Source organism: Capricornis sumatraensis, chromosome X (assembly GCF_032405125.1).
Source record: "Capricornis sumatraensis isolate serow.1 chromosome X, serow.2, whole genome shotgun sequence".
Classification (NCBI taxonomy): domain Eukaryota; kingdom Metazoa; phylum Chordata; class Mammalia; order Artiodactyla; family Bovidae; genus Capricornis; species Capricornis sumatraensis.
Genome location: NC_091092.1, coordinates 124654208 through 124667262, shown reverse-complemented (window position 1 = coordinate 124667262; position 13055 = coordinate 124654208). Strand labels below are relative to the sequence as shown.

Sequence of the window (13055 nt, the reverse complement as noted above, 5' to 3'; positions counted from 1 at the left end):
GCTAGTGATAAAGAACCTCCCTGCCAATGCAGGAGATGTAAGAGACTCACATTTGATCCCTGAGTCGGGTAGATCCCCTGGAGGAGGGCATGGCAAACCACTCCAGTATTCTTGCCTGGAGAATCCCATGGACAGAGGAGCCTGGTGGGCTACATACAGTCCATGGGATCGCACAGAGTCAGACATGACTAAAGCAACTTAGTGCAATATCAGCTACCTCTTGGTGGTGGTGTGAAAATGAGATAGTGTTTGAATAGTTCCTAATTCACTGCCTGGCACTCAGTCAACATTCAATAAGTTGTCGCTATTATTAAGATGATGATTAATAATAAATGTGTGATTCAAGCATCCATATCCTCAGCACTGTATGTGTCAAATGTAAGATCTAGTTCCTGCCATCTTGAAAAGTCTAGTGGAGGGAGAGTGACATACAAAGCATAATATAATCAAATTACTAAAATAAAAGCATGAGCTAAATATTAAGGGACACAGAAATTTTAACTAAGATAAATGGGTTCATATCGCAAAAGATGTCATCTTTAACAGCCTACTGGAATATGAGCTTGTGTTTAAGACGTGGAGAAACAGAGGGAAGTAATTTCCAGGTAGATAAAACAACACATACACAGTGACACAGAATAAAGAGCCTGCCTGGTATGTATGAAAAATGGTAAGCTGTTTTCCCACCACAAATAAGTGGAAAGCAGTGGGCATAAAATTAGACTCTAAAAGATAGATCAGACTGTAGAGTACCTAATATCCTGGTAAGAGATTTGTAGTTCTTAGTCTGGGCACTAGAGAACCATGCAAGAATGATCAAATACTTGCTTTAAAAAGGTAACTGATGGTAGTGAAAAGGGTGGACTGGACTGGACTGAAGATGGGGGAACAATTAGGAAATGTTTAAAATAATCCACTTAGGCTTTGAGAATGGCTTGAACTGTGGATGTGCAATAGGAATAGAATATACTGGTAAATAGGAGGAGTGAGTGACATAAAAGAAGCTGAGAAAGATTCCATCCTTTTAGCTGCAGAGACAGAGTAGATTTTACAGTAATAAAGATAGGCAATAGCAGCACAAATAGATTTAGGTGGGAATATAAATTGAGTTTTATATTTGTTGAATTTGAGGCATCTCTGGTTTATCCAGAAAGAGAGACTCCATCAGACAATTTAATTTATGAATTTGGAGCTGAGAAGTGACTGAAGACAGAGATTTGGGAGTCTCAGAGACATAGGGATTGAATCCACAGAGAGAGAGAGAGAGAGAGAGATCATTCAGGGAAGGTTTATAGACTTCAAAACCTGACACTCCATCTGGGAAGGAGGGAGGGGAGGGGAGGGGAGGCTGGAGAGGAGTGGTCAAAGAAGCATGAAGACAACTATGAAAGAGTGGTCACAAAAGCAATGGGAACCATTATTTCCATTAAGGAACATTAATAATGTCATCAGATTTTACAAAAAGCCAATAGAATAAGCAAAGAAAAAAGAACTGACTGAAAATATTTTTTAAAGAATCTAAAACCAGATTGGTTGAATAGTACCTCCCACTTACACGTTTCAGTCTTAACGTTAATTGTCCTTTCGTCAGAGACATTCCCTGATCACTCACTCCCTCACCCTGACCGGGTCTAAAATCATCCCCTCACTGTTGTTCTCTTTCTTAATCCTCATCTCATTTTGTAATTACATATTTATATGCTTTTTTTTTAGTTTAGTATGTTTCTTCTGCTAGACTATAAGCTATATGGGAAAAGTGACATTGCTTATTAAACACCTAATATGTAGCACAAATGCCTGGCAATAGTAAATGCTGAATAAACATTTTTTTGAAAGTGGTGATGAAAGAGACTTGACATATTTTTCACATGATAATTTAGAGATCCTCTTGTTTCCTTATTCCTGAGATAAGAAAATTAATTCAGACCAGAACACACATTTGCACTAATCAGATCGCAGAAATCATGCCTGAAATAAAAGCTAGTACTCAGGGTTAGGTAAGAGGCCAGTGTTTTTGCATATTGGTTTCCATATCTGAGTCAGAATGGTCATAAAGGTATCATCTAAGTGACTCAGAGACAGTAATCTGACCTAGCAGTCGCCTATCTATAACAGTAAAGTTGAGCATGTTAGAGCTTGAAATCTAGAGTGTATATGTCATAAGCAGGTCTTCTCATAAATGAACCATTCACATGCTGAGCTCCACTCTGCCACTTTGAATAAGAGAATGAGATTGGTAATTATGAAACTACCTACAGATTGTCTAGACCTGTAGACTTTGGAGTTTGGCCCATGATAAACTCTGCTGACCTCGACTTACTTAAAATGATGGTATTGGAGATATAAACCACTGCCATGCAGTTCTGGGTTTAAGCACTCTAGTGTTGCATCATTTTCTTGGGGAAAAAAATGAAAACATTAAATTCATTCTATGTTTCTTCTTCAAAGAGGTCAAATGTTAAACTTCATTTTCACTGCTTCCTAATGGCTATACATCAGCAGCTTAAAGTGGACATAGCTTACACTTTATGCAGTAGATGTTTTCCAGTAAATATAAAGCAAATATTTGAGCAATGAATCCTGATTTATTTCTCCGTGCCATTATAAAATCAGAAAGTGAGAGCCCTCCAGCAAGCTGAGTTGATTGCAACAGCAGTTGTGCTGTTGGGAATGGGAAAAAAAATCTGTAATGTCTCTACTGACTCTTCTACTTTTTCCTACATCTATTGTATTTATTTCTTCTTTTAACAATTATATATTCATGCTCATACAGTGCTACCACAGGAAATACAAAGATGAAAAAGGGATAGTCTGTGCTCTTAAAATGTCTATAGTCCAGTAAAGAAGACAAGAGTAGTTAAAAGATAATATAGATTTAAAACAAAACAAAAAAAAATCCCAGAGGAAAGCAGAATTAGATGATAAACACTACTGAGGGATCCAGGAAATGTAAGTAGGATCTGCATTGGGACTTGCAGGATAAGTAGGTGTTTGCCAGATAAAAACGTTGGAGAAAAGTTATCTAGGCAGAAAAATATGCGTAAAGACAGAATTGTGAAAGAGCTTGGGGTGTTCAGAGAGAAGGAAGAATTTCGATTTAGCTGCTGAAGTGTGGGAAGTGATGGGAAGAATGGCACCTTGCACTTTGTATCACATTATAAATCTTTGCTTTGGTTTTTTGGTCCTCAGTGTGCTTTCTGCCTAGTGCTTAACACATAGAGGATATTAAATGAATGCTATCTTACTGAATGAAGTTCTCTACCATTCTCCAGAGAACTGTATAATTTTTTTCTCTTGCCAATACAGTCTCTGACTCTGAAATATAAGGAAGACACAGTTCAGTTCAGTTCAGTCGCTCAGTGGTGTCCGACTCTTTGGGACCCCGTAAATCGCAGCAAGCCAGGCCTCCCTGTCCATCACCAACTCCCAGAGTTCACTCAGACTCATGTCCATCGAGTCAGTGATGCCATCCAGCCATCTCATCCTCTGTCTTCCCCTTCTCCTGCCCCCAATCCCTCTCAGCATCAGAGTCTTTTCCAGTGAGTCAACTCTTCGCATGAGATGGCCAAAGTACTGGAATTTCAGCTTTAGCATCATTCCTTCCAAAGAAATCCCAGGGCCAATCTCCTTCAGAATGGACTGGTTGGACCTCCTTGCAGTCCAAGGGACTCTCGAGAGTCTTCTCCAACACCACAGTTCAAAAGCATCAATTCTTCGGTGCTCAGCTTACCAAATTATTGTTTCATTTAAGCAATGGATATTTTTCTGCCTTGTTTTAAAATTAGTCCTGATGGGAAATAAATGTCATGGAAGCTAATGAAAATCAAAAGTATATTTAGTAACTTGTTCATTTATGCAACATAGGTTTATTAAGCTCCATCTATATACTGTTTGTAAGGACTTCCCTGGTGGCTCAGATGATAAAGCGTCTGTCTACAGTGTGGGAGACCTGGGTTCGATCCCTGGGTTGGGAAGATCCCTGGAGAAGGAAATGGCAATCCACTCCAGTACTATTGCCTGGAAAATCCCATGGACAGAGGAGCCTGGTAGGCTACAGTCCATGGGGTCATAAAATGTTGGACACGACTGAGCGACTTCACTTTCACTTTCATATACTGTTTGTACAATGTTATCTTAGAAAGAAATAAGCTTTTCATGATTTGGAATTATATTAACTCTTTCAAGCTGTTATGCTATCATTTGGTGTGCTTCAATAGAGAGCATCTTGTATTAACTAAAATAATAGAGCATATATATAGTTTAATGTATAGTCCTCAATTTATGTTCTGACAATACAACTTTTATTGAGAAGTATAAGTGAATCATTTATGACAGGATAAGAACAGTTTTCATTTCATTCTTCATGTGCTTTTCATGTAATAGATATTTTGTGAAAAATTTGATGTCACTAGGATTTGTTTCTTTGCAGCATAATTGCTTAGTTCATTCATCGCAAAATAATTTATTTCTGAAAATATTTGTTAAAGCAATCCTTTTAGGACTCACTTGTATTTATAAAGTATTATAAAACCTAAACATGTATTACATGATGAATTCAGATTAAGAGCTCTGAAGAAAATAGCATTGACATTGTAAAATGTATTATAATAATATTTTCAGTTAAGTGTGTAGTGAGAATTTGCCGCTAGTAGGGTATAGCCAACTTGACTTTCTAAAATGTTTTCTTTCTTTCATGTGCTTTTCCATGCATATAGTTGAGAGAACAGTAGAAACTTAGCACCAGTTCTTTAAGACTAGACTAGCTATGTTGAATCCTTGTGGAGTCTCACCTGATTCCTGGCATGAATGTTGTCGGCCACATAGGTAACATAGGATAAAGAAAATAGCAAAGTACATTTCATGTCCAAGCTTTTGTTTAATTGACTTAGTCCTTTCTATACCAATAGTTATGCCTAGTTGTCCCATGAGTATCCAGTAAAAGCAAGCCTGCAGTGAATAAACCTGCATTTTAAAAAAGTCAGGACAGTAACTCTCACCTGCATACCTTTGGCCAAAACAAAGAGGCAGTTCTTTTACTTCTTGCTTCTTTACATGGTAGGCTGGGGAGTGTGATTTACTGGTGACTTCGTGAGTCAGAGCAAACCATCCATTTTCACGAAGGAAAAGGCAAAATGGTATCTGTGTTGTCAGTACTTGATTTTGAGCTACTTAGAATTGAGTTCTGTGATGATAAAAATTAACTTGCAGGATCAACTAACCCACCTCTTTTGTTAAAATAGTATCACATAGACAGTGTTATATACAGATAAGCTGCTAAACTATTTTTATAGTCCTCTAGAATTTCTAAAATGCTTTTGAATTATTGACTTAACTAGTAACAGTTCAACTAGTTATATTTGTTAACTAGAATAAGTTTTAAGAATTTCCTTCTCCATCTTCTACTATGCATATTTTGTCTATTCTCGCTACTGGGTTACTCTGTTGCCCACATTTTTTACCTGAATTTCCTTCATAAAGGGTATTTCTTTAGTAGGCTTCCAACTTAGAAGACCTCTGTATCTTACCAGATTTTGTCCAGAAGATTTTTGGATTATCTTAATTCTTGAGCTGTATTTTTTTTTAATGTAATACTATCTTAAAGTTTGAAAGCCTCAAAGTAGTTTTACTTTGCCTTCAGATTTTTATTTATGAGAGAATCTGTATTCTTTTAAAATCATTTTTACCATTTCTAATAAAATATTTGAGATGATTATATATAAGGAGATAGTTTAAATGGACCTTTTGTGGGCACTAATGGCTATAGAGTTCAAGTTATGTTACCAGATTGATTAGGTTCCTCATTAATAAACTACTTAAATTTGAGCTTCTCTGAGCAAATGCAAATATTTTCTCATTAAAATGATTAATATACAGAAATGAAAAAAGCAGACACTGTTGTACTTCAGGGAAAATGCTTTAACACAGAAAAAACTTCTGAAAATACTTTCAAGTACTTCAGAAGTTGCATTTTAAGTTTAGTTGATATAATTTTTTATTTAGTCATTAGAGTATCTCTTCTAAGAGGATTTTCTTCATAACATACAGACATGCTGGATAAAATCTCCTAAATGTCTCACAGATAATTCATGCTCAGATGCAATAGAATTTGAATGGAATGTTGTTTTATTTGTGTAAACCAAACCTTTTAACTTGACAAGACTATTGCAGTTCAAATTTTGAAGTGAATATATAATATATATTGTGTGTTTTTTAAAAATCTATGGCTCTAAAACAGTTCTTTTAGTAAAACTGAATTTTCAGCAAAGAACAGTCAGATTTTTATCATTATTAAATCTTTAGTGGTAACATACATAAGTTGGTATTAATGTTTATGCATCCAAATCCTCTCCCCTACTCCCTTTTTTATTTCTTTCCTTAAATTACCACAGAAAAAAATAAACCTAAATTTCATATAAACTCGCTGCTAAGTCGCTTCAGTCGTGTCCGACTCTGTGCAACCCGATAGACGGCAGCCCACCAGGCTCCCCCCTCCCTGGGATTCTCCATGCAAGAACACTGGAGTGGATTGCCATTTCCTTCTCCAATGCATGAAAGTGAAAAATGAAAGGGAAGTCGCTCAGTCGTGTCTTACTCCTAGCGACCCCATGGACTGCAGCCTACCAGGCTCCTCCGTCCATGGGATTTTCCAGGCAAGAGTACTGGAGTGGGTTGCCATTGCCTTCTCATATAAACTTAAGTACGCAATAATTGTTGACTTGATAATAGAGCTAAATCTGTCGTTACATTTGCTTCCCTTTTTCATTTTGCCTTTACTTTCTTCCATTTTGCTTCATTTGTTTCTCCTACCTTGCTTGAACAGGAACAGATTAGTGGTGCAAAGGAGTGGGTATAGAGGTATTCTCTCATAGGTGGCCTGGTAACTTATAGTCCCATTCTGATTTCTGTCTGCTCTAAGCTCTGAGCTCTTTAAAGCAAATCAAAAAGTCTCCCTCACTTTACTTAACTGTAAAAGGAAAGGCTAAATCAAAGTTAGAATTTGTTTGGGCCTCAGAGACTATCTAACATTCTTTGACTTTCATAATTTTCTATAAGTTAATAATACTTTTAATTTTACACATGAAAATAATGTACATGTTGCCAGGTAGTTTGATCAAGGTCATCCTCTGATCAGGTTAACTGGCCTTTCTTAGAAGTGTTTTATAACTCACAATTACCTGTTTTAAACTTTAGTTGTAACTTGGGAAAACTTTCACTGAAGTTTATTTGAGAGGATCCTACAATATGTCCCTATTGAATATGGTTTAAAAAGATTATTTGTATTTATTCATAAAAATCTTTCTTGGAATAGTTTATAGATGAAACATTTAGGGTGAGATACTATATATTACTGTGGGCTCCCCAGGTGGTGCTAGTGGTAAAGAACCCGCCTGACAATGCAGGAGACATAAGAGATGCTGGTTTGATCCCTGGGTCTGGAAGATTCCTTGGAAGAGGGCATGGCAACTCCCTCCAGTAGTCTTGCCTGGAGAATCCCATGGACAGAGCCTGGTGGGCTAGAGTTCATAGGGTCACAAAGAGTCGGACACGACTGAAGTGACTTAGCACACATGCACTGTATATTTCTAGAAATTAAAAACTGAGACCAAGGAAAAGAAGAACAATTATACTTACAAAAAAATCATTGATTTCTTTAGATGTGATTCATACTTGACTGAGCTAATGCAACCATGACAAAATTAAAAGTTTAGTTTTAAAATTTGTATTATAAAAAGGAGAAAGTGTATTGGTTCCCCTGAGGATGCAGAGGTTTACTATGTATACCATATCATAAAAGAAACTTCCTATGTGAGTCATTATGAAGAGGACACAGAAGGATAGTTATATTGTATATGATGTATTTTATTGTTGGGTTGTACTTACTTTGTTCATTTTGGGGAAACAGAATTTTTCCTAGTGCCTACTTTCATGACTATGCGTATGCTAATAGAATAGATAATCAAAAATAATTGTTGATAATAAAGAATTTCACAAGTAAATGAACTTAGGTTTGCTTAAAAAAGAAACTGCTTATGAGTCCTTATAATTTTTCTGTCTTGGGTGCCTTAGTTCCAAGATACAATGCCCTCATCTCTCCATGTTCATGTTAGTACTTACAGATTTTATTGTGATTTGTTTATCTGATATTTCCTCAAATCCTCATTTGACTATGAATTCTGCCAGGCCAGGAATCCTATCTTAGTCATATTTAACTCTTAATACTTGTCCCATTGTCTGTACATATAGTAAAGTACTCAGTAAATGTTGACTGAATAAAATATTGATTTTAAGTATATTTGTTTTTTCTCTTTTCATACTTCAGAATTATGGCTTGGAAACAGAAAATCTAAAAACTCTTTCTCACAAGTTGAATGCGTCTGCCAAAAATCTACAGAACTTTATAACAGGGAGGAGAAGGAGTGGCCATTATGATGGGAGAACCAGTCGAAAATTGCCAAATGACTTTCTGACTTCAGTTGTGGATCTGATTGGAGCAGCCAAGAGTCTGCTTGCTTGGTTGGACAGGTAAAATCTTTTACATGTTTCATAAGTTATCCTCTTCAGACATCAGTTTGAATATAACATTATTTCATTTTCTTGTGAAAAGATTGTTTATTGATAAATTGATAAGTAGAGGAATACTAAGTAAAAAAATGTCTAATTATGATTTACCACAATATAGGCATTGTGATACTAATTATTTGCAAAATTTTATATTTGCAAGATTTTATATTCAACTGAGTAGCTAATCAGTCATTAGTTCCTGACAGTTTTAAAATACATTTGCTGCTTTATAAGCAAAATCATTTTTGGCTGTCACAAGATTTGTAATACTGCCTTGCTTTGTCTCTTGATTTTCTGTGTGCTTTTCATTCATCGGTCGTGTTTAAAGAAGCAAACATCAAGATTGTATTTATTGTTTTAAATGGGTAATTAGACACTGACATTTTCATAGCATGCATTGTATCATTACGTTTGCTTTATCCATTCTATATTATTCACATTGCACAGTCAATTTTGGATATTACAGACACAATTTTGGTCCTTTTTTTGCTAGTTTGGTTAAATTCACTTGTTTTGAACATATAAAATAACATAAAAGTTTTCATACTATAAAATGAAAAAGATTAGGTTAAAATTATATATGTGATTAAACATTTTAATTGTGAAACATTACAAGTATTAAAACTAAAGTTTTCATTTTTGAAAATTTTTTGTGACGGACATAAGAATGTTAGTTGTTCAAACTCTTAGTGACCCCATGGACTATAGTCCACTAGGATGTGAACTATGCTATAATGGTTAAATAATCAAAAAAATATTTTGTCTGAGAAACTCTGATATGTAGAGTTTACTAGAATCTTTTCTTGAATAAATGTCAGTAGAATTTCCATACATGTACAGATATATATGAGCTTCCCTGGTGGCTCAGTGGTAAAGAATCCACCTGCCAATGCAGGAGACTCAAGAGACGTGGGTTTGATCCTGGGTTTGGGAAGATCCCTTAAAGAAGGAAATGGTAACCCACTCTAGTGTTCTTGCTTGGAAAATTCCATGGATAGAGGAGCCCAGCTAGCTGCAGTCCATGGGGTCACAAAGAGTCAGACAAGACTTAGCGACTTACCACACATGCACATATATACATATATACACAGTGACCCTTGAATAGCATGGGTTTGGAGTGCATGGGTCTACTTATATATAGTTGTTTGTTTGTTTCAATCAATATGCATTACATTACTACACGTCATAATCGTCCATTGAATGAGTCTGCGAATATGGGCTGAGTATAAAGTTACGCATGAATTTTCAACTGTGCAGGGTTGGGACTCCTAACCCTCTTGTTGTTTGAAGTTCAACTGTATTATATTTTTTCCTTTTTAAAAAATATAATACTTTATATTAAAAACAAAGTATTTTTATGTCTAAGGTAAAAGTTAAGATAATTTTACTTATTTCTATAATTTCTAAATTTATATATATATATATATAATTACTAATAATATATAACAAAGTTGAAAGTGTTAGTCACTAGTTGTGTCCAACTCTTTGCAGCCCCATGGACTGGAGCCCACCAGGTTTCTCTGTGCATGGAATTCTCTAGGCAAGAATATTGGAGTGGGTTGCCATTCCCTTCTCCAAACATATAACATGATAATACTAAATCCAGATCTGAACAGTAGGCTGTATATTGTTAGCTTTTTGGATAATTAATTGGTAGACAGCATATTTCTCTTATGACACCATTAAATTCATTAAATTGTTTAACCCACATTTATCAATTGTATGAATTGTCATTTAAACATAGATTCTACAAGTTGTATAATGATCAATTAGTAAATATATTTAAACTATAGCTTATCCTTAAGTAATGTAATATACTTGTTTCAAGAAGCTTCTCTGTAATTGGGAAACTTATAGAAAATATATTTGGTTTTTAGTTATATCCTCTTTTATCACCTATCCTATATTATAAATTTGCTCAGCCTTTATATTTTATTCGGTAAATTTCATTATTTTCTTTTTACACTAGTACATATGAAATGAATAAATAGAATAATTAGAGAATGTGTTTACTTCTTAATGGCAGGTAATGTTTATAAAGTCACATAATGGCTTCTAGAACATTATATAATAATTTCTGAGATTTCATTGTATTATATAATTTATTATGGTTGCATTATTTGTATCATCTAAGACCACATCCTTAGTAAATGCTAGTTTATCTGCAAATGTACATGAGCATACACACACATACATAGTAATTGATACAATCAGTGGTGTTTTGTGTTGTTTCATAGGTAAAGAAAATGTGAGAAAAAGCCTGAAGGAAATAATTTAATTCATCTGTTAGGCTTCCATTGCTGCAAAGGTCCTCATAATCCTTATTTTGAATTATATCATACTACAGTGATAATTAAATCAAAGGCCATTTAACATTTTGGCCATAAAAATGAAATAATATACTTTGAAGAAACAAAGAGACAACTTTGTGATAATCTTAAGAATCTTCTGATTAGACTATAAATTGAAAAAAGAAACTGAAGATTCAGTTTGAAGATTCTTCTAAGGAAAGTTCAGCTCCAGGCTGGCTTACCTATAATGATTATGCTTTAACAGATTAAGTTTTAAAAAGGAAAGAAGAAGAAAGAAAATAACTCTTTGTCATTTTAAGGCAGTTGGTCTTCATGCTGAAGGCATATAGGGAGCTGTTTAAGATCACTGTTGTTTTTAGACCTGTGAATTTGGATGATGCCTTGGGCGATAGTGTTGGGAAATATTAGGTGAAGAATAAGGCTAAAAGAAGGGAAACCAGTTAAGAGGTTGTTTTAGGAGTATTTGTTCCGTGTTACCTGCCCAGGGGTTAGTTCCAGGACTCCTCAGATACCAAAATTCGAGGATTCTTAAGTCCCTTATATAAAATGACATACTATTTGTATAAAACCTATGCACATCCTCCTTTATGTTTTAAATCATTGGTAGATTACTTATAATACCTAATACATGCTATGTACATAATTGCCCTTGTGCAACAAACTCAAATTTTACTCTTTTGAGCTCTCTGCAATCTTTTTTTCCCAAATATTTTGAATCAAGTTTGGCTGCACCCATAGATATGGAACTTGCCAATATGGAGTGCCAACTCTAATCATGCTACTGCTACTATTGGTGATTCTGATGCTACCAGCCACATTCACTTAAAGAAAACCTAGAAGAGTTGTCTTCATTTTGCAGATAGGAAAAATACAACATTCAGAAGCAAAGGTTAAGTTCAAAATCAAATAGGAAGTAAGTGGTGGAGCCAGGATTCATTCCAGGCATCTGACCAGAGTTGATTCTCTGAGCTGCTATTGACTGAGATATTTAATTGGAGAAGTAGGAGTGGGGATAGAAGAATATTAGAGATAGATATAGAGACTAAGGAAAAGGGAGACATATAGGGTGAATAAAGGTATCTGACTTGCCACATCCAGTGGATGGTGAAGCCATTATCAAAATAGAAGGAACGAGTTATGGTGGAGGACAAGTACTGAGTGTTGGCCATGATTGTGAAAAGTTCTTTAGAATATTGCTGCTCAGAAGAGATACATGGTGGATAGAGATTTGAGAATCATTAACATATGAGTGGTAGTTAAAGTCCTAAATATGTTAATATGGACTTCCCTGGTGGCTCAGACGGTAAAGCGTCTGTCTACAATGCGGGAGACCCGGGTTCGAGCCCTGGGTTGGGAAGATCCCCTGGAGAAGGAAATGGCAATCCACGCCAGTACTGTTGCCTGGAGAATCCCATGGACAGAGGAGCCTGGTAGGCTACAGTCTATGGGGTCGCAAAGAGTCGGACACGACTGAGTGACTTCAGTCAGTCAGTCAGTCAGTCGTGGTGGTGTAAGGAGATTTTTGCACAAGCTGGAATCAAGATTGACGGGAGAAATATCAGTAACCTCAGATATGCAGAGGCACCACCCTTATAGCAGAAAGTGAAGAGGAACTAAAAAGCCTCTTGATGAAAGTGAAAGAGGAGAGTGAAAATGTTGGCTTAAAGCTCAACATTCAGAAAACGAAGATCGTGGCATCTGGTCCCATCACCTCGTGGGCAGTGGATGGGGAAACAGTGGAAACAGTGTCAGACTTTATTTTTTTAGGCTCCAAAATCATGGCAGATGGCGATTGCAGCCATGAAATTAAAAGACGCTTACTTCTTGGAAGGAAAGTTATGACCAACCTAGATAGCATATTCATAAGCAGCGATATTACTTTGCCAACAAAGGTCCATCTAGTCAAGGCTATGGTTTTCCAGTGGTCATGTATGGATGTGAGAGTTGGACTGTGAAGAAAGCTGAGTGCTGAAGAATTGATGCTTTTGAACTGTGGTGTTGGAGAAGACTCTTGAGAGTCCCTTGGACTGCAAGGAGATCCAACCAGTCCATTCTAAAGGAGATCAGTCCTGGGTGTTCTTTGGAAAGAATGATGCTAAAGCTGAAACTCCAGTACTTTGGCCACCTCATGCAAAGAGTTGACTCATTGGAAAAGATCCTGATGCTGGGAGGGATTGGGGA

General features: G+C 35.9%; 1 protein-coding gene across 4 annotated transcripts in view; it reads left to right on the top strand.

Moving 5' to 3' along the window:
* CNKSR2 (connector enhancer of kinase suppressor of Ras 2) overlaps positions 1-13055 on the top strand; it is a 281248-nt gene that overhangs the window by 62000 nt on the left and 206193 nt on the right. For all 4 annotated transcript variants that reach the window (XM_068962234.1, XM_068962233.1, XM_068962231.1 and 1 more), the window contains exon 3: positions 8321-8523. In XM_068962234.1, coding sequence (XP_068818335.1) covers positions 8321-8523 — 203 coding nt within the window. The remainder of the gene's footprint in view (positions 1-8320; positions 8524-13055) is intronic.